This window comes from Aspergillus thermomutatus (assembly GCF_002237265.1).
Source record: "Aspergillus thermomutatus strain HMR AF 39 chromosome Unknown NODE_79, whole genome shotgun sequence".
In the NCBI taxonomy this organism is placed as follows: domain Eukaryota; kingdom Fungi; phylum Ascomycota; class Eurotiomycetes; order Eurotiales; family Aspergillaceae; genus Aspergillus; species Aspergillus thermomutatus.
The window spans coordinates 87,982-109,534 of NW_020798128.1; the positions used below are offsets into that span (position 1 = coordinate 87,982).

At 49.9% G+C, this 21,553-nt stretch overlaps 6 protein-coding genes across 6 annotated transcripts; 4 read left to right on the plus strand and 2 right to left on the minus strand.

The window, feature by feature from the left end:
• Positions 1-152: 152 nt before the first annotated feature.
• CDV56_107788 (phosphoribosylformylglycinamidine synthase) lies at positions 153-4,241 on the plus strand (the record flags this gene model as incomplete). The annotated part of the gene is made up of 1 exon (XM_026761407.1): positions 153-4,241. One exon carries the CDS (start codon positions 153-155, stop codon positions 4,239-4,241), a length of 4,089 nt encoding a protein of 1,362 aa, XP_026614977.1.
• Positions 4,242-4,658: 417 nt separating this feature from the next.
• Positions 4,659-7,416, minus strand: CDV56_107939 (putative gamma-tubulin complex component GCP5; the record flags this gene model as incomplete). Its single annotated transcript, XM_026761558.1, has 2 exons — positions 4,659-7,286; positions 7,345-7,416. 2 exons carry the CDS (start codon positions 7,414-7,416, stop codon positions 4,659-4,661), a joined length of 2,700 nt encoding a protein of 899 aa, XP_026614978.1.
• A 330-nt stretch (positions 7,417-7,746) lies between these two features.
• On the plus strand, positions 7,747-9,144 carry CDV56_108049 (glycosyltransferase family 15 protein; the record flags this gene model as incomplete). The annotated part of the gene is made up of 4 exons (XM_026761668.1): positions 7,747-7,900; positions 7,992-8,255; positions 8,312-8,930; positions 8,988-9,144. 4 exons carry the CDS (start codon positions 7,747-7,749, stop codon positions 9,142-9,144), a joined length of 1,194 nt encoding a protein of 397 aa, XP_026614979.1.
• A 704-nt stretch (positions 9,145-9,848) lies between these two features.
• COX6 (cytochrome c oxidase subunit VI) lies at positions 9,849-10,727 on the minus strand (the record flags this gene model as incomplete). Its single annotated transcript, XM_026761734.1, has 4 exons — positions 9,849-9,967; positions 10,046-10,163; positions 10,313-10,358; positions 10,534-10,727. The coding sequence occupies 4 exons, from the start codon at positions 10,725-10,727 to the stop codon at positions 9,849-9,851; spliced, it is 477 nt and encodes a 158-aa protein (XP_026614980.1).
• A 2,254-nt stretch (positions 10,728-12,981) lies between these two features.
• On the plus strand, positions 12,982-14,149 carry CDV56_108204 (elongation of very long chain fatty acids protein; the record flags this gene model as incomplete). Its single annotated transcript, XM_026761823.1, has 3 exons — positions 12,982-13,392; positions 13,453-13,735; positions 13,809-14,149. 3 exons carry the CDS (start codon positions 12,982-12,984, stop codon positions 14,147-14,149), a joined length of 1,035 nt encoding a protein of 344 aa, XP_026614981.1.
• A 5,567-nt stretch (positions 14,150-19,716) lies between these two features.
• CDV56_108383 (uncharacterized protein) lies at positions 19,717-21,258 on the plus strand (the record flags this gene model as incomplete). The annotated part of the gene is made up of 1 exon (XM_026762002.1): positions 19,717-21,258. One exon carries the CDS (start codon positions 19,717-19,719, stop codon positions 21,256-21,258), a length of 1,542 nt encoding a protein of 513 aa, XP_026614982.1.
• Positions 21,259-21,553: the final 295 nt, after the last annotated feature.

The following is a 21,553-nucleotide window of genomic DNA, read 5'->3' on the forward strand; positions in this document are numbered from 1 at the left end:
GAGTGTCTCTTTGGCACTTCTGTGAAGAGTTGAACTAATCTCGATTTAAATCGCATCCTTCTTTCTCATCTCCCTGTCTTCCTCCGGTTCGCCATCCTGTTGTACGCGGAAGGGAAAAAAAAAAAAGAGGGTACCCAAGGTGCCACTTCACAATGGCCTCCACATCCACCAATGCCACATACTTGGCCATCCCAGGCTCAGTTGCCTTCTCACACTCTCGTGGGCGGGCAATTGCAGCCAGCATTGGGGCCCATGATGTTCGAGCTCAATGGATCCACTACGTGCACACTGAACGACCCTTGGATGCTCAGCAACAGGGCGTCTTGGAGCAGTTGCTCCGTTACGGCGATATCACCGATGTTCCAGCCTCATTCAGCCCCGAGGATAGTTCCTTCGATGTCTTCTATGTCTTTCCTCGGACTGGAACTATTTCCCCTTGGAGTTCCCAAGCTACTGGTATCTCGCATGTTTGTGGCTTGCGTCAGTACGTGAAGCGCATTGAGCGGGGTATCAAGATCTCATGTCTTCGCGAAAAGTCACAAGAGTTCAAGCCTGGTTTCGAGGATGTTCTGCATGATCGGATGACCCAATTGCTCAGCCAAACCGAGCCCGACCTGCACCTGATGTTTTCCGAACATGCTCCTCAACCCCTCGAGACGATCCCCCTTCACGGCAGCGACAAGTCTCCCAAAGAAGTACTACAAGAAGCGAACAAACGGCTAGGGTTGGCATTGGAACAATCAGAGATCGACTATCTCGCTGATGCTTACGGGCCCAATGGTCCTCTCGCTCGTGACCCTACTGATGTCGAACTGTTCATGTTCGCTCAGGTCAACTCGGAGCACTGCCGTCACAAGCAGTTCAACGCTTCCTGGGTTATCGATGGCAAGCAGATGCCAAACAGTCTCTTCGCCATGATTCGCAACACGCATAAAAAGCACCCCGAACACACTGTTAGCGCCTACAGTGACAACGCCGCCGTGCTCGAGGGACCCAACGCCGCATTCTGGGCTCCTGATTCATTCACCGGCGAATGGAACCACACCAAGGAGGTCGTTCACTTCTTGGCTAAGGTCGAAACTCACAACCATCCCACTGCCGTCTCCCCTTTTCCTGGCGCTGCAACGGGCTCGGGTGGAGAGATTCGTGATGAGGGTGCAGTCGGCAGAGGCTCCAAGCCCAAGGCCGGTCTCGCTGGATACTGCGTTTCTGATCTTCTGATCCCTGATCTGAAGCAGCCTTGGGAGCTCGATGTCGGCAAGCCCAACCACATTGCAAGCAGCTTGGACATCATGCTGGATGCTCCCATTGGCAGCGCTCACTACAACAATGAGTTTGGTCGTCCCTGTACACTTGGATACTTCCGTACTCTCCTTACACAGATTGACATCGGTAATGGACAGACTGAGGTTCGTGGTTACCACAAGCCTATTATGATTGCTGGTGGCGTTGGAACCGTCCGACCACAGCATGCTATCAAAAAACCCGAGGTCGTCAAGCCCGGCTCCTACCTCGTTGTTTTGGGAGGTCCCGCCATGCTTATTGGACTGGGCGGAGGCGCCGCTTCCAGTATCACGTCTGGTGAAGGATCTGCGGACTTGGATTTCGCTAGTGTCCAGAGAGGCAACGCTGAAGTGCAGCGGAGAGCTCAGGAGGTTATCAATGCTTGTGTGGCCATGGGTGAGAACAACCCCATCAAGTTCATTCACGACGTCGGTGCAGGTGGACTTTCCAACGCGCTTCCCGAGCTCATTCACGATTCTGGACTGGGTGCCACTTTTGAACTTCGTGAGGTTGATAGCGCCGACAAGAGCATGAGCCCCATGCAAATTTGGTGCTGTGAAGCCCAGGAAAGATATGTCCTCGCAGTTGGTGAAGAAAGCATGAACAAATTCACCGCCATTGCTCACCGTGAGCGTTGTGGCTTCTCGGTCGTTGGCCGTGGCGAGGGTGGCTCCGAGGAGGACAAGAGACTTATCCTCCTTGACAGAGACTCCACCGAGTATCCCAAACCCATTGACCTTCCTTTGTCAGTCCTCTTTGGCAAGCCTCCTCGGATGACAAGAACTGTGGACTCCCGCAAACTCAAACTCCCCGCCGTCGATGCAAGCCTTACCACCTACCTTCCTTCCCTTGCGCCGAACCGCGTCGAGCTGATCAGCGAGGCTGCGAACCGTGTCCTTTCTTTGCCTGCTGTAGGCTCCAAGTCTTTCCTGATTACAATCGGCGATCGCACCGTGGGTGGTCTTACTGCTCGGGACCAGATGGTTGGAAAATGGCAAACCCCCGTCTCTGACGTTTCTGTCACGGCCACTGCATTGGTGCAGGGAATGAAGACTGGTGAAGCCATGGCCATGGGTGAGAGGCCAACTCTTGCTCTTATTTCTCCGGCCGCGTCGGCTCGGATGGCAGTTGCGGAGTCCCTCATGAACATTGCTGCTGCGGACTTGGTCGACCGCCTGAACCAAGTCAAGCTGTCTGCCAATTGGATGTCCGCCAGCAATCACCCCGGTGAAGGAGCCGCTATCTACGAGGCAGTGGAGGCTATTGGTATGGATTTGTGTCCTAAACTTGGCATCAGCATTCCCGTTGGGAAGGACTCCATGTCAATGAAGATGAAGTGGACCGATGAAGCCACCAAGGAGCCCAAGGAGGTCACTGCCCCTATGTCCCTCGTTATCTCTTCCTTCGCGCCCGTTGGCGATTTCCGAAAGACCTGGACGCCAGCCCTCCGCAGTGTTGAGGATGTCGGTGAGACTGTTCTGATGTTCGTTGATCTCTCGTTCGGCCGTAGGACCCTGGGCGGCTCAGCCCTCGCTCAAGTCTTCAACCAGGTTGGAGATGAATGCCCTGATGTCCGCGATGTGGAGATCTTCAGAGACTTTTTCGACGCTACTCAGCAGCTCCAGGAGGCTGGCATCGTTTTAGCCTACCATGACAGATCCGACGGTGGTCTCTTCACTACTCTCGCCGAAATGATGTTTGCCGGACGTTGCGGTGTGGAAATCATGCTGGACAACATCTGCCCCACCAACAGCACGCAAGATCTTGTATCGACCCTCTTCACGGAAGAACTGGGCGCGGTCTTCCAGGTGCGCAAAGAGCATGAGATTCAGTTCCGCTCTTGCTTTGCCACCTGCGGTCCCCCTGCTGGCCTGATCCACAAGGTCGGTCGTGTTTCCGAAAGGCCAAAGCAGAACCTCGCCATTTACCACAAGGCCAGTCTGGTATACCGCCACAGCCGTGCAAACCTCCAGCAGACCTGGGCTACCACCTCGTATCACATGCAGAAGATCCGTGACAACGCCGCCTGCGCGGAACAGGAATTCTCGAACATCTTGGACGATGCCAACCCCGGTCTGTCATGGAACCCCACCTTCGACCCCAAGGACCGGGCCATGCCCCTTCTCACCAGCCTCAAGTCTCCCTTCAGCAACAAGCCACGTGTGGCCATCCTGCGTGAGCAGGGTGTTAACAGCCAAGCGGAGATGGCCTTTGCCTTCAATGTGGCTGGGTTCTCTGCCGTTGATGTTCACATGACCGATATTATCTCTGGCCGCGTTTCTCTCTCCAGCTTTGTCGGCCTTGCCGCCTGTGGTGGTTTCTCTTACGGTGACGTTCTCGGTGCCGGTCAGGGTTGGGCCAAGTCAGTCCTGCTGCACGAGAATACCCGCACTGAATTCCAGAGCTTCTTCCAGCGTCCCGACACCTTTGCTCTCGGTGTCTGCAACGGTTGTCAGTTCCTCTCCCGTCTCAAGGAATTGATTCCTGGAGCATCCAACTGGCCCAGCTTCGAACGCAACGCCAGCGAGCAGTACGAAGGTCGTGTCTGCATGGTCCGTATCTCGGATCCCGACCCTGCCAACCCCAGTGTCTTCCTCCACGGCATGAACGGCAGCTCGCTCCCTATTGCTGTCGCTCACGGAGAAGGTCGCGCTTCATTCGCTGCGGCTCCCGGCACCTCAGCTGAAGATTTCGTTCGTGAAGGCCTAGCCCCCATCCAGTATGTCGACAACGCCACTCTCAAGCCAACCATGAAGTACCCATTCAACCCCAACGGCAGTCCCGAGGGTATTGCTGGTATTCGCAGCGCGGACGGCCGTGTCCTCGCCATCATGCCTCACCCCGAGCGGACCGTGATGGGCGGTATTGCCAGCTGGCTGCCTCCTAATGCTGAAGAGTGGGGTGACATTGGTCCATGGGGCCGTGTGTTCTTCAGCGCCAGAAGATGGGTTGGCTAAACGTGATCACAGTCTCCGCCTCGATTGGATTGCATTTGCAAATTTTTTTTTCTTTTTCTTCTTTTTCTCTGGCCTGGTCCAAGATTGGGAGTGATGTACAGCGAAAACCAAAATTGATTGGGAGATTACCACTTGTTTCTGGTATATAAAAGATCTACAATATCTGTTCTGCATGATGAGTTCGATGCCTTAGGATGATCAAATCAAATTGTTATGATGAATTCAACAGGAATACAAGCATATTCACAGCGATTCTCAACCTTGAATTACGAATTCTGCCTCCCTTGAGCAAAAGTCATATCGTTCATATTCTAGTTATGTAGACCTCTAAGCCATTGAATAGCAAAGCATCGTGGATATCATAGCAAGGTATCATTACAGCAAATATCATCGCGCCTCTTCACATCACGCCAGGCACTAAACAGCCAAACGCCTCTTACGCCACTCCAGCTTCTCAGCCAAAATCTCCCAACTGATCCGACCATCCACTCGTCCCACGCCCTTCAAACCAGCTGTCAGAAACGCAATCGATCGGTCAAAGTGATCTTTGATATCCCTCAGTCGGTGCGCGTACGGTGCCTCGTTAAAGGAAATACCGGTGGTATTGCCGGCATCCTCGTCTGACTCATCCTGTGTATCGTCGTCGTCATCGTCATCATCACTTTGGACCGCGTCGTTGTATGTATCCTGCTGCTTCCTTCTGCTGAGACCGTTTCTGCTTTGCGAAGACTTGGCATACGTGGTCGGCGTCTTTGTCTGATCGAACTGCTTGTTCCCGAAGCGTGTCGCTTGGATGTCTGCAAAGTACACGCAGAGATCTAAGAGATTGATTGTCGCTTGGTGGAGAGGTGATAGATTGCTGGAGAGGAGGCACTGGTCTTCCAGGGAGGACATGTACGCGCGATGCGTTGCGATCATCGCATCGACGTCCTTTGTGGCAGAGAGGGACTTGCGCAATGACTCTGTCGTTGTGGAGATGACAAAGTCCGTAATGTGGCTGTAGAGGGTGTTCAGGAACCACAGCATGTTGTGCCGAAGAGCGTAGCTCAATGCGTTGCTGCTCCTGTCGTGCGAGAATTCGTCTGTGTCATTGGTGTACTTCAGACGTTGTTTTACGATCAAGTGCTTTGCTCGGCGGATCTGCATCAGGAATGTCGAGATGCGCTGGTAGCTTTGGATGGCGTCTTTGGTGATGATGTTCGCAATGGGCCAGGATAGGATGTAGTCGAACGAGATGGTTCTGAGGGCCTTGACCGAGCGGCTGCGCCCTTGTGGATTCTGGTGTGAGCGGACTATTATTCTTGAGTGGTCGATGAAAGACATGCTGCTGAACGCGCTCTGTGCGAGTTCGGTAAGGAGATACCTGTCGCTCCAGGCGCCTCTGCCGCGATCCATGAGGTCAAAGACCTTGTTGTCGATAATAGCTGACACGCCGAGGTCCTTGCAGAGGTAGATGTGTTCCAAAGCTTGAAGTGAGTTCCAAAGCCCGCATTGCTGGTCAAGCTCTTTTCGCAGCAGATCGGACGCAAAGGAGTGGTTAGCCTCGACGAGCTTGTCTATAGCGGACTCGCTTATGGCGGCAAAGGGAAGACACAGTAAGGAGCTTGAGCCACCACCGTAGATTTTTTCCAAGGTAATGGTAGTCGTCTGCGAGCCTTCGAGTTTCTCCAGAGCATTCAAGTGTTGCAGAAAAACCATGCTTTTACCCGCGGTGAAAATCTTTTGGGCAACGGGCTTCATAAATCGTGGAAGCCCAAACGCGTCGTCCACAGTATACCATTCGCGCCAAAGGGTCCGCAGATCTTTATCGCCACGTTGGTCTATAATGAAAGATATCCCTTCTCTTGAGTCCAGTCGTCCCTCCTCCATCCAACGACGGATCGGACGAATGTACGTATCGAGACATGAAAAGAACAAGCCTGCCAGGAATCTGAACTCGCCATCATCCCCTGTAGCTTGCTTCATGCAGACCACATCGTACAATAGGTCAAGACACCGTACACCGTCGTCTGGAGTGTTATACTTGAGACTGGAGATTAAATCGGCCAGAAGCACGAGCATCACTGATGCGCTGCGGACATCTTCGGCCAGTTGTAGTAGGCTGACGAATAAAGTCGCTCCTTGCGAAATATACTGAGCTTGCACCTCCGACAGGAACGCGTCAAACTGGTTTAGGCAGTCCTCAACACATCGGTGAAAGGTTTGCATATAGGGAACAACCTGGGTGATCTTGGTGAAGTGTCTCAGAACATCTACCTTGGCACCAATCATGCTGAATGACCGCAAAAGCGAGGACAGGGCCTCGGTCGAGGCATCTGTAAGAGTATACCGTCGATCGACCTCGATGCTGTCATCGAGTCGCCAAAATAAGGACGTGGGCAAACCCTGCAACATGAACAATGTCTCTCTTACAATTTGAAGCTCCGTGACCACAAGGCAGGAAACATTTTCGACTTGTTTGGAGTTTGCGTGGTTGTCAGGCCTCCAGAATTGAGCTTTCTTAACGGAGTCCACAAGAACCACATCCATTCCAGGAGAGAAGACTTCATCGGGGATTTCATAGTCTTCTTCTGAAACTATGGGACTGGAAGGTAGAGTCTGTGGGATTGAGGCGTCACTGCGCACCGATGAAACAAGATCATCATCTTCTTCGGATGAGGAATTTGCGCCGAAATCTACACATTCCCAAATATCTTCATCACAATACGCGGATCCCGAAGCATCCAACTCCGTCCAGGAGAGTTGCTTCGCGCCCTCATCAATCTTGGGCTTTGGGAGTTGGTCTACCCGCGAGAACAGAGCAGGGCGATCAGAGAGCTGTAAGAGGAAAGATAGTATTTCGGGAAACCATGAGCTATGGTGTTCATCTAATTCAGTCAAGCGACTCCGGAGTGCGTGCGCCAGATCATCTTGATTTAGAACCTGGAATTTCTCCTGCAGGCCCTCTAGCTGTCTTGAAACCGCAAACTGGTCAGTCCGGCCATAAGAGGCCGATTTGAACTTGTCTTCGACACGATGCTTTATATGCTTGAATCGCGACGTATTCTAGACGCTAACGTTAGCAACAGCGGAGCGCTCAAAGCAGTATGATAGTACCTCATACATTCAGATCAATCTTTGTGATAGCCACGATTAGCTCATCCGTTAGCGCACTAACGTCCTCGGGGAGAGCCATCTTGGGGTGTGTTGCATTTGCAACAAGTCAGAGTAGATGTTGGAATTCAGGGGGGAATATTCTCCGATGATTCCCCATCGTTGTTCCATCGACAACCTAGGACCTTGGATCGAGCCGGGGTTACGCGGCATCCAGACTGTAGACGAATCTCTCAGCGTCGAGACTCCAGAGCGTGACGTGTTGCTTATTTCTCGCCACGCTATTCCTCTTCAGGACAAGCGGCATCTGGTCCGACAGATAGAGTCGCCAGAGAAGAAGTCGACGACAGCAGCCAATTATTCTTCTCTTACTTCCTCCCTGGCCGTCGGTTTTCGCAATCAAGCAGTCAAGATGGCTGTGGCGAGACCCATTCGCATGTTAGGTGCAGCATGCATTCTGCTGTGTCTGTTTCTGATCTTCCAGATCAACCAAAGTCAAGGCCCATCGTTCATTAGTAAGGGGTCAAAAGGGTATGATGGCATGAAGAACGATCCCCTTTCGAATCGTACGTCTCACTTAAGTTTCTCTGGAAGCCTTGTTTTAATACTCTTCAATTCCGGTGACTCGCGCACGTACTGATGAAATTACCTCTGCAGCGACCGGCGAACCCGAAGGTCATTTATGGCGAGCCGAAGACAACGACTATGCCCCCGACAGCGCCAGTTCCGCCCGCACAAACGCTGCTCTCATTTCCCTCGTCCGTAATGAAGAGCTGAACGACCTTATTCCGACGATGAAAGATTTGGAGCGGACATGGAATGGCAAATTCAATTATCCCTGGATCTTCTTCAACGACAAGCCCTTCACGGAAGAATTCAAAAAACGCACACAAGCAGAGACGAAGGCAAAGTGCTACTATGGTATTTGCGCCCAATCTTATTTCTACTGAATGCAAGTGACCTGACAAAGTGTCCAGAGCAAGTGCCAAAGGAACACTGGGACCCTCCGGAATGGATCAACATGGAGCTCTTCCGCGAGTCTGCGGCGATTCTGAATGAACAGAAGATCCAATACAGCGACAAGCTCTCGTATCATCAAATGTGCCGGTGGAACAGTGGCATGTTCTACAAGCATTCCGCTCTTAAGAACTACAAGTACTACTGGCGTGTTGAGCCGAAGGTCCAGTTCTTCTGCAACGTCGATTACGATGTGTTCCGATTCATGGAGGATAGAAACCTTACTTATGGTTTCACTATCAATCTTTTCGACGCTCCCCAAACTCTCCCCACCCTCTGGCCAGAGACTAAAAAGTTCCTGGCTGCGAACCCCTCTTATCTCTCCAGTAACAACATGATGGAATGGTTGACGGACAACACACTGCGGCCAGACCACACGGAAGCCGCGAATGGATACTCTACCTGCCACTTCTGGTCGAACTTCGAAATCGGTGACTTGGATTTCTTCAGAGGAGAGCAGTACGATGCCTACTTCAACCATCTTGACCGTGCCGGTGGTTTCTTCTACGAGCGATGGGGGGACGCTCCGGTCCATTCCATTGGATTGGGACTGTTTGCTGACGCAGCCAAGGTTCACTGGTATGTTATTCCTTCATCGATCTGACGCTCAAAGCTGACCTTCTTTTTCTCTCCCAGGTTCCGGGACATTGGATACAATCACATTCCCTATTTCAACTGCCCCAATTCACCCAAGTGCTCTAAATGCACCCCTGGAAAATTCTACGCCGGCGAGCCCTTCCTCGCCAAGGAAGACTGCAGACCCAGCTACTTTAAGCATGTCGGGATGCATTAATCCATCAGAATGTTTCCTCCTTTCTTAATTTCTGAAGATTCATTATATGGCATGCAATGTGTATAACTGCAGAAGCAACTGTCATGACCCACACCATTCTATATCATACCCAGCATTGATGACGGATAAGTACTTGAAAACTTTTTTTTCAAGATCATAGTGGCGTTCTCAGGGGGGGTGGTTCTGAGCTTTTGTTGTATCTTCTTTGTCTTAATACTTGTCATTTATATGTCAGCCGAGTGTTGCTACCTTGAGAGGATCGCTGGACCGGCCTTCATTGTATCTATATTCTTTTATTCAAGTCGATCCTCATGTACTAAGAATTTAATGGGACGTGTGCATCAGAGACTTTCTTGATCGCTTCTATCGATTCTACATCATGAGTTCAGGCCGTTACTTGGTGACAGCACAAAAAGGACAACCCCTCATATTCCTTCACTATCTTCAATAGTACAGAGTACAAGCAAAAGTCACAAACTTTATAGTAGTAGCACTGGTATAGAAAAGCACAGGTGCTCACCTCCATTCAACCCCCGAGTCGACAGGCTCCAGGTCAGAAACGGACAATTAAGCAACCAACCAGACCTTGGAGACCTTCTCCAACTGCATTCTAGAGTATGTATACAGCTTTCCTATCTTAGCGACTTAACAAAGAGACAAGAGTTCTTGCGGTCTTGCGGGCGTTTTGTCTGGAACGAACACATCTATTCCTCGTTGGGGTAGAGCTCCTCCCGGAGAGCAACACCAAGCTCCTGGCGCAGACCCTCAAGGCTCTCGAGGTACTGCTTGTACTGGTCCTGAGTCTCAACCTTGGCCTTGATACCTGTTCAAGCATAAACACATGAGTGTGTGCGTGTGTAAAAAAAAGAGCGGTGAATGATATTAGGGGCAAGAGGCGCACCTTCAAAGATCCGGACGGCAGTGGGGAAATCGTTGACACGGCGGGCAGCCCTCAGGGCAGCGGAGAGGACCTCAACGGAGGGGACGAGATCATAGGCGAAGCAGTTGTTGAGGTTACGCTGTAGCGGATAATTGATCAGCGTCACATATCACGGGGAAGAGCGAAGACCAATGCGAATGGCGAATCTTCATCATCATATGATTCGAGAGCGGATGGTGATGTGACACGAATTTGCCGTATGTGCGAGGGCGGTCAGGTCAGGCTTACCTGGAGCTCGAAGACATCCTGAACGCCATCGAATTCCTTCTCGAATCTGTCCAATGCCGAGTCAGTGTGACGATTTCCCAGTATTCACCGGCTCCTTGTCCATGTTGGGAATCGGCATCACAAGTATTATCGGATCCGGGGGAGAAGTTCCCTGCGATCGCCCTTTTGTGCCTTTCCTCGCTCAAATCGCACCCAATGGCTGGCTAATAGTGATAGCATACCTAGCAGAGAACTCCTCGTATGTCTCATCCTCGTGGGCACCGGACAGACGCTTCGTGGTGGTGCTGAAGCTAGGACGGTTGAGGGCCAGAGCTGCCGGGGCCTGCACGCGGGACCGGGGGAATTGAGAAGCTCTGATGAAGCCGGAAGGGCGGACGGCGCGTGTCGCAACACGGAAGATAGACAGGGACGCCATTTCGAGAGGAGTGAAATGGGAGGATGGATAAATTGACGTGCTTTGGGGGGGTGGAAGACGGGGCAAGACGTAGACGAGGTTGGAAGTCAGAGGACAAGCCGGCTGCCGCTAGGATTTTGCGGGTGGTGTGAGGTGGTGGATGCCTCAGGTTTTCTCCAGTCGCTGTCATGATTGACCACACCTGGTCCATTTGCGGCTCCCGTGCGTGCCCGACTCTGTGGCTGCCTCAGGCCTTTATGCTGTCATCCGCTTTGATTGCATTTTGTCGTTTCTGATTGGTCAGTGTATGTTCACTTCAATTGGAGTATCTGATTGGTCAATCACTATATCATTTCCAGTCGTTGTTGATGGACGAGATCCTGATTACTTAGACTACATCAAAATCCCATTCCTGATCATGCTTATCTGCATTGAGTTAAGGACTTTATTCACTGTCTATCATATGCAGTGATCAGCAGTACCAGCCTTTCCGGTGTAACTACACCGCGAGTCATAGCCCTATTCTGAGAACAGGCCACCAAGCTCTCGTTGTTGACATCTAGACGACTGATGGAAGTCATCAAGCTACCTGCTGTGCTTATATGTCACCCGTCCCGTTATGCTGCGGGGGGGACAGTCTAATATTTGGAAATCAGAATCGAGCCAATTGGAACTTCTCTGCTGATTTCCATTGTGCTGTTGATGCAGCTGCCCGCAGACAAAACCAAGCCAGCTCCAAGGATATATTCAACAGCATGATCCGGATTGATACGTACTTTGACCACCACGAGGACATGTCAATACCTATTAGTTGGCTTGCATGCCGGATGGTAGATTCGAAGCTCATGCTCTCTTCTTTTGAAATTCAACAGTCTTCGGGATGCTCGAGTATTCAGAGCGATATTTTGCTGCGTCAACGTTTCGTCAAATGTAACACTACATGTCTCAAGTCCACAATGGCCCGGTTTGAACTCACAAATACCAAAAGACAAAGTATCTAGTTACTCATTGGAGACCTTAAGGAATCAAATGCGACGAGTGTGTAGCAGGAGTCGAATATCAACGGAATGTAACACATTGCCCAGTCCATCCCTTCTACTCCGGAGTCATTTGGCCATCTGAAACCCACTCATATGGAACAAATCAAGTCTAATACGGAGTATCTACCACACAAGCAATAAATCGCAAGCCTCATTTCTCCCTAGTCTGGGTTTCCTCTGATTCTCGATCAGCGAACATGTGGATATCAGCTTAGACCAAAAATCAAGATGCCCCAGTGTTGAACGAGACCGAAGTTTCTACCATGGTACTACCCTTGACTCCCTTTTTGTGCTACTTGTCCGGACGGTGAAGATGCTTTCATTTGTCCTCATTTGTAGGAGAGCCATGATATTGAACGCCAAAGTAGACTTCGACCACTTGAAATTGAGTCCGTTTCATATTTCAGTTTTAAGTGCTTTTGTACTATTGTTCGTGATACTTGACATATCGAGCATGTGAAAGCCGGCTTAATTTGTGGTTCAAGACGGCTGATCCCCGTGCTTCTCCGTGATATTAACTGAATGGGCAACAACATTGCAGGTGATACCTCATAAGTAAGGTCAATGGACTGATATAAATACTTTCCTTTTCCTCACTACAAGTAGATACAGAAGAAGCATTAATGCTTTTATGATAGTGTGCTCATACACGCGGAAGCTCGGAAGCACATGATCCGCCAAGAGAGAAACCTGAAGGTTGCCCCTTATTATTCAGGCGACCGAGGCAGCGCTAGTCCCTTTTGAGCGACTGCGGACAGGCCGGGAGACCCAAAGAAAAGGCGACGATCGGCCATTGGACGCTTCTGATTCGATGACTTTGATTATTTTCTCTCCTTGCGGACAAAACAGCCCAGTCCCCGTCGTAGCAGCCTCTCTCATCTCATTATTGCTGTACTCGAAAAACTCTCTCTCCACTCTCTCTTCCCTCTGTCTATCTCGTTGCTACCCCAATCTCCCAGATTCTCTTCATCGTATTTCTTCTTCTTCTTCTTCTTCTCCTTCCTCTTGTTGTTTCTACTAATTCCCTTTATCTTCTCCAATCCTCTTCGCTAGTCACTCCTTGAGTGCTCTCCTTCTTTGCACTCTCTTTCGGCCGCATCGACGGCTCGCAGTGTAACCCCAACAAAAAAAAAAACAGGGTCGGCTTTTTAAGGGGTTCCTTTCCAGTCCACCTTCCCGTGCAGTTCACTATCTACGACCTACCTCTGTAATAGATCTGTCTCACACTATACATCATGGCACTCGAATTACTGCAGAACTTGCCCCGTCCGACAATTGATCGGCCTTTTGGTATTCACCTATGGCCCATCTTCGACAAGGCCTTCGAGGCCGTCGTGGGCTACCCAGCCAGTGAGTTCAAGTTTGTCGAGGGTGTGACGCCAATGTCTACCTTCAAGGAGACAGCGATTGCGCTCGTGGCCTACTACATCATCATCTTCGGTGGTCGCGAGGTGATGAAGAAACGCCCGGCTTTTAAGCTCAACACGCTGTTCATGATCCACAACTTCTACCTGACCGCGATCAGCGCGACTCTACTCGCTCTCTTCATTGAGCAGCTCTTGCCTACGCTCTACAGACATGGTATTTTCTTTGCCATTTGCGATCACCAGGGTGGATGGACCCAGCCCCTCATCGTCCTGTACTACGTAAGTGAACTTCTCCTGATGTCGAGGTTACAAGCGCTCGCCGGCTAACAGAGAGGATAGCTCAACTATCTGACCAAGTACCTCGAACTTCTCGATACCGTCTTCCTGTTCCTCAAGAAGAAGCCCTTGACCTTCCTTCATACCTACCACCATGGTGCCACCGCCCTTCTGTGCTACACTCAGCTTATCGGTTTGACTGCTGTCCAGTGGGTCGTCATTGACATCAATCTGCTTGTTCACGTTGTCATGTACTGGTACTACTTCCAGAGTGCTCGTGGCATTCGCATCTGGTGGAAGGAGTGGATCACCCGTCTCCAGATTATCCAGTTTGTCATTGATCTCGGTAAGTACTCTGGAAATCTGCTTGCTGTTACACACACACACACACACACACACACACGCTGACTGAACATCAGGCTTCGTTTACTTCGCTTCTTACACCTACTTCTCTTCTACCTACTTCCCCTGGGCTCCCAACATGGGCAAGTGTGCCGGAGAGGAGTTTGCCGCTTTCTCGGGCATTGCCATCATCAGCTCTTATCTCTTCCTATTCATCTCCTTCTACATTGCCACCTACAACAAGACTGCCAAGACTGGCCGTCCTCGTCGCAACACTGGAAAGCAGTCTCTGGCTGATATGAAGAACTTTGAGGTCCCCTCCGTCACTCCTCCTGCCAATGGCAGCGCCCAGTCGAACGGAGCGGCAGTGTCGACTGGCCGGTCCAATGGCCCCGTCACTCGCTCTCGCAAGGTTTAGATGCGGAGCGGCTTGCGGGTGATGGAAGGGTCGAACTCACCCTCCGCGATTCCTCTCTAGGATACCTTCAGAGCGATAGTCTCATGTGCCTCATTCCCTCAACTGGTCTGAGCTCTCCGATGATGATCGACACCACGCGAACTGCTTCTTGTGCGCATGGAACAGAAAAAGCGACCTCGTTTACTTCTGCTTCAGAGATTTATTTTCTGCTGCCTAGATTTTTTACCACTGTTTAATGAATGACCTTATGATACTGGTCGCTTTCGCATTGCAATGAGCTCATATGGTGGTGTCACTTTGCAGCATGGGCAGGTGCAAAGTCAACACTGGGTGGATTACGAGTGTCTGGGGGGAAATGTCCAAGTTCTTACCCGGAGGCCTGGCAGAGCGACAAGGTGTTGTTCTGGCGGGTTCCAGGTTGTATTTTACGTCTTACCTTTCTTCATGTGTTTTTTTGTCATGCTGCTGGTTGCAGCCATTTCCGCCCTCTATTCGCGCTTGTGGTTCATACATGATTTTATTCTAGTATTTATAGATGACAGGTAAACATAAATGTAATGGTGATGATATGCCTTGTGCTCCTTTTGTACATTGAATCATGATGTAGACTGCTCGCATATTGACGGAGGCTCGTCGAGGTTTTAGCTGGACCCAATGCTCCTTTGAGCCGAATGTCGTCCTGCTATTTGATATTTTATAGCCAGTACTAATTTCAAGGTCTTAATGACGAAGCTTTTCCAACATCATTCAAGTTTAACACCTAGTGGTATTTCTCCATATACTTTTTGGACATTCCCACATCGCTCCTGCACAAATGTGAAACCGTTCATTCGTACCGAGGGTGACAGATCGCATCGTCATGACAAATCTATGGCCCAGAGACTCCCCCTTGACCTCAAAGTGGTGAATTACACTCCAGAAGTCACGAGACCTAAAAGCGACTCGCCTACAGGGATATCATTGATCTGATGGTCTCGTGTCGAGGTAATTCTGGTAAGTGCTTGTCTGGAGTCTGTCGATGCTACGAAGTGAGAGTCGCAGAGGCATCAACAGCAGCGACGTCCATTGTGATGACTCTCAGTTGGATTGGAGCAATGCTGGATGCTGATGTTGAGGTGATGTGATGGTCGTGATGCCTGGTGACTGATCAACCGAGACCAGACTGGCCGAGATTGGGTTCTTGTGCTGTTGGAGAATCGAGCAGCGCTAAGCAAGGGCAGCACGGTCCTGGATGATATTTGCACTGGGTAGTACGAGGCTGTATCAGAACCTGCATTCTGGACTCCGTATCCGTACCTCGTCAGTATCGTATCCCTACCGCGTTCGGCATGGATTGTGAGTCTGGGAAGTAAGTCGAGATGAATACTTATCAGGTGCCTACTAGTATGCGGGACTCCGTTGTCATAGGCTGGAGCAGACTGATGGAATGACACTGACTGACAGGGTCGGTCTGAGCCGGTAGCAAGGGGGGGAGGGGTGAAGTGTAAGATCTGAGACATTGTCCTTCAGGGGCATGCGGAATGATGAGATGAGGTAGGAGGAGTTCTGGCATTGCATCGTGGTTAACGAGGTCATGAGTGAGTGCGAAGGGTGAGTTTTGGCATGGGACTGTAGGGATTGAGCTTGAGTGACTGAATCCTTCATACTTAGGGTTGTTCATCCCTCGACGCCAACGGGGATGTCTCCGAGATGAATGTAGGTATATGAAGGGACTGCAGACCCTGGCGTGGAAGAGCATGAAGGAGGACTCCTGCTTTTCCTTGTTTGATTGACAGTCAATGAGGGCTCCATGAAGATATCTGGCGCATGTGAAAACGTCGGGCGATGATAGGTAGGTATGTGATTCTGATCACTCTATGTCACTAGATTTACAGAGTAATACACTGAAGACCACACAGAACCATTCTGATGATGAGTATTCATCTTCATGTAGCAATCTAGGGAATTCTAGGGTCATTAACTACGGAGGACCCAAGAGTAAGACATCTTCTCTGAACGGTGGTCTTTCAAAGACCTCTTTATGACACTCAAACGGTCAGTATCCGCATTCTACGCCATAACCTCTAGCAGAAAAGGGATATCCGGAGAACCCGCCAGTTCAGGCAAAGCTCAAGGTATTCAATGTTGACAGTTGCATTCTTAGGACGGTGGATGCTCGGTCTGTGGAGAATAACGTCTTTGATGAGCAATAGAAATGCGGTGCTCGGTGGGGGGCTATGTGTCATGTACAGTGGCTTGAGCCCACTACTGGATATTCGGGAGTCGGGTAAGGCATTGTCTATTTGGATGTAATTCGTTAGTGTCTTGATAAGCCGGGGAATTTCAGGGGGAGGAATTGAAAACTTGGAAGTTGTAGATAGAGATATGGAGTGGCGGTTGTGTGATTGTCCGTGTAGAAAAGAGATGAGGGACCGAGACGCGCTTGGTCGTTCTGAAGAAGCTTTTATATGGGTTCGATGAGCAGCAAGGAGGAACCAGATTGGAGTACCGATTGTAGAGGAGATGATACCTATGCTCTGCTTCGGTATTTTACGGACCTGTTCAACCAGCCATCTTTTGACGTAGGAATCAGCATTCTTGTTGGCAGCCTGGCGGATCACCAACGCCATGATCAAGCGCTGCAGATGATAGATCCAAGTATGCGCATCTACCTCTGAATCATCTGCGCGGGGTGTGATGTATGCATGATCATCCGTTGTCCATTGGCGTTGCTTGAATGAAGGACACTAGTAGTTCCACCACATCGCAGTTCAATGCTCAATTGGACGTTGCTGACGTTGATCTTGCTGATCAACACTCCTCTGGGCTTTGATCCCACGGGCCAAGCTGGAGAAAAGGAAATAAGGAGAAAAGGAGATGATGGAGAATTGGAGATGGAGATGCGAGTGCTGGTTATCGAGGATGCGGTCGACGTGGAGGTGGTTGAAGCAAGGAGAGAAACCATAAAAATGCAAAGTGCCAATACAGTTTGCATCAATGTATTCCATATCGCCTAATTCGATGCTCAAGAGATGCAGATAGGGTTTCCTGCCACACGCGTTCAAGCAAGAAGGTCCACTTCAGCATGCATACTGGGGATCAGCACAACTTTGTGACTACCAGGATGGACAGCAGAGTGGGAATACTCCGTAGTATCTACAGAATGCTCTGTGAGTCCTTGGCAAATGCGGCATTGACGAAAAGCACATCCTCAATATGCACAGTGGTGTTTCACACTGCAACCACTGTTGGACACGTAAGACAAGCAAGCAAGTACAACGAACCATCTGCAGTCCAACCTGCCTTTTCCTCGCTTCTCTGATGGTCTGAGAGTTCAGCAAGTCAGAACCATTTTCTCACTACTCCGTACTGAGTACGTAGCCGAGAAAAACATGCCGGTAAATCACTGAGTCAGTCTGTTACACTTTGGCAATGATGATACTGATTTTCGACCAGCCACCGCGAAAAGTATCTTACGGAGCACGTCGGCACGGAGCTGGGATTTCTACTGAGATAACTCTGACTCGAGTGATGTTCTTCTTTGATTATTTCATTTGCCTACCTAGCTTATCGCGGTTGCTGTTAAATCTCCTCCGCATGGCTTCAGCGTCGTTCTTCGTCTTCGTCTTCGTCTTCTTGACACAGTTCGAAACTGCGAACGAACCGCTCTGAGACTTTCTGAAACCCTCCTATCCGGCTGCACTATCCGAAGTCGGCCATACTACCGTTTGTCACTGGTGAGAGCCGAGTCCACTTCGATGGTTGCTGCAAGGGTTTAGTATGGATTTCCTGCAGGGAGGTCATCCATCTATTTCTACCATGCAACTATCAAAATCTCCTATTCGTTCTCGGACGTTTTGTTGAACTTTCGTCGTTTCAATGTGTCCAAAATTAAGTCGAAATCAAATAGCCGTCCGCCCTTTAACTTTCCTCCATGAGCGAATGGACACCAGACTCGACGACTATTCGCTTCCCTGGTCTGTTGGTGCGTTTGAGTTAAAGATGCCCCACAGTTGTGTAGCAGCGGCGGCTAACTTGGCAACTCCTCCCAGGAACATCTTACACATCACATTCGGCAAGCTTTTGCCAGAACGATATGAGATGATCTACTATTATCTATCGACTGCATTGATGCTGCGGCGTTACCTGGCGTATCGGACGCGACCTTGTGGAGACATCCGGATATCCTGAGTTATCAATTTGCAACTGTAGGGAAAAGGTGGTCAGAGCATTTGGTGGCTTGCAAAATATCGACCTGAGAATCAGGGCAGAGAACGAGAGAACTGATCACAGGCTACGAAAGCAAACGGGCCTTCGAGAAGGGAATTCGACCACCAGCTAACATCGCTCAACCTGTTGTGGATCATAGTTCGAAGTGGCAATTTCTTCTCCATCAGCGACGAAACTCTAGAGAGACACCGGCAGATCACCAAGAGAGTAAAGTCTACCACATGGCTCCGGCTCTTGGCACCGAATACTTAGCGCGCCGTCTTGGCCGAGTCCATGTTCGTGTCTTGAATCCGCATGTCTGAGAGGATTGGCAGTTAGCGTTGCCCAAACGCCCTTACTGTTCCTGTTGAGGTGAACGATGCAGACCTGCAATCAAGCTGTTACCGCCAACTTTTTCCCAATCCAAGAGCTTGCATGAAGAACAGGCTATGCCTGTTCTTTTTTTGCTCCGCAAGCATTGACCTCTGATCTCCTATCAAATGACAGCTCACGTTGATACGTCGAATTTTCTCCAACCTTCGTGGTGCCCCGTGTGGTTCTGGCGACTGGCGCCATGACACTTTACATAGAATGGCCGAACACTCACACTTTCACAGCCATTTTCTTTTCTTTTCTTTTTTCTTTTTTTTTTTTTTTTTTTTCGGCTCGGTGATAATACAGGGTTTTAGCGAGGAACTCCAAATGCAAGGGTCGCTCTCCGGATATCCTGAGGCAACGGTTCACTCCTTGTCCTGCAGGAGTCAGGCAAGGATAGAAGGCCGACGTAAGCACTGTCCACTGCAGTGATCGCATACTATCATACGAATAGACTGTCCTGATTCTAGCCCAGCAGGAAAAGAAGAAAAGTGGAAAAAGGAAAAAGAAAAAGGCGCACCAATTCTTCTCTAGTGCACGTGTGCACAGCTGGTTTCTCTATTTTTACGCTGATATTGATTATTCCGACTGCGGATCGAGCTCTTGCTAGTCCGTTCTCTCTGGTGGTTGTATGATCTGATGGCATCGAGGGTGGTCTCCTCCTTGTTCAAAAAACCTTCTAGGGTAGGATCCACTCCTTTAGAGCATGCCAATTCGTGTGCGACAAGAGGAGATGGAAAAATTCAGGCATAGATAATATATCCTTGTCTGTACCCGGTCGAACTACTGCTCTCTTCCCCTGCCAGGTTCTTGATCACCTCCTGGGGTACATCATCACGCTCTTTAGATATACTGCACTCCTTTGTCCACCCTTGATGACCTTCAGGATATGAGACCTCTTGACTTCTTCATCCACTCATTTCTTGCCTTATCCTCTTGAAGAAGTCTTCTTCACTGGGCTTGCTGGATGTTCGAATTCTTCTTACTCTAATTTCAAAAAGAAAATGTATCAACCCGCGGATTCTCTCAGTCTCGATTACACAAACCAGCAGCTTTTGCCACGACGTTACGAGTCGGAAGAGGAAGAGATATCGGAGTCGGAACATGGTGGACACGATAACGCTTTCTCGCCCGTTGACGACACTACTGGGACGTTTTCTGATATGAGCACGGAAGAGCTATCTCACGTTGGCGTTGAACCTGAGCCAGAGAACCGTCAAGTTGCCCGGCTACTTGCTTCCTACCCGTCGAGAGGCAGAAAGTCGCGTCCCGTATCAATCGATACTATGAAGCGAAGCAGCAACGCAACCTTTGCCGCCGACTCCATCGTCTTCGACGACGATGACGACGATGTGATCATCGAGCTGCCTTCTCCAGATCAAATATCGCCACTTCAGTCACCAATTTTCCTACAGCCATCTGTTTATATACCCCCCGGGTCACCCGGATCATCGGCTGCTCGGTCGATGAGATCGCCGTCTCCCACCTCTGTCTTCTCAGAGGAAGAGACTGATGTCCTCGTGGCTGAGCAGGTCACATATGTGGGACCTATATCCAAACCTAACTTGATTCAAATCAGTCCCGAGCAATCTTATTTCCCGCCTGTTGCATCGGCTGATGAGAAGCAAGACACCTCTTGCAAGCATAGCTCAAGCAACGCCTCCAAGGATGCTTCCGAGGGGATCTACTCTCTCAGACAGGCAGCCAAGTCTCAACCTCTACTCATCAAAGGCGAGTCTGAGAGAACGAATGAAAAGCAGCTTAAACGCAATAGTCTCGCGGCAGCTGGGCGCTCATCTGCATCGGTTAGGGAGTTGAAACGCATTGAGCCGCCAAAGTCCAGTGCCACGATGCAGTCGCTGTCCGAAGTCCCCGAGATTCCCCAGCCATTGTCGCCGCGGTCCCGCTCTAGGACATTTTCCGGCACAAGAGCGACACCCGCCGAAAAGCTCCCCTCATTGTACACAGCGGTACGCTCGCGTCTGCCTGCCGAATCCCTCCGACGGCCCCCTTCTTTGCGAAGTTTGAGTAGTGCAAGCGTCTTATTCTCGCATGCACGCCACGCTTCCACATCTGCGGGCTTAGGCGCTCGCACACCATCCACCTCCGTGTCCCATACGCGCGTGAGCTCCGAACAGTCATCCCCGCTACAAACATGTCGCACTCCTTCTCCTATTCTTCAAAGTTCTGCTCCTTACTACTCCTCGCCGACATTCAGTCGAGATCGATCCGGTTCTGTGTACAGCAACAGCAGTGCACCCACCCCAACCAGCTATCGCCCGCCCCATTTGGTGCGAAACTCCACTATGCATTCTTTCAACTCATCTTACTCCAGCAGCCTTCGCTCGGAAGTGGAGAGTGTCCACAGTGTGGATGCACATGAGCCAGTCAATCAAGCAGCAAAGTCTAGTGTGAGCCGAAAGAAGAGCTTGAAGCGCAGCAAGTTCTCAAAGCAGGAGGGCAAGGAACAGTCCACCGCGAAGAGCATCATGGGCTTTATGCTGCGAGGGAGGAGAAAATCTACCATCTGGAGCCATCGATCATAAGCAGCTGGAAGAGCCTGCTCTAGCCGTGGCTTTATGTCACTTTTTTTTTTTTTTTTTTTTTTTTTTTTTTTTTTTTTTTTTTCTTTTTTGGGGTTTTTTTTTTTTTGGGAAAGGGGTTTTTCCTTTCAACAATTTCTTTTTTTTTTTTGGTTTTTGGGGGTTTTTTTTTTTTTTTTTTTTTTTTTTGCCCTTTTTTTTTTTTTTTTTTTTTTTTTTTTTTTTTTAAATATTTCACACCCCCCGAAACAAAGGGGATCTTGTTTTGCCTCTTTTTTTTATAAAAAAAAAAAAAAAA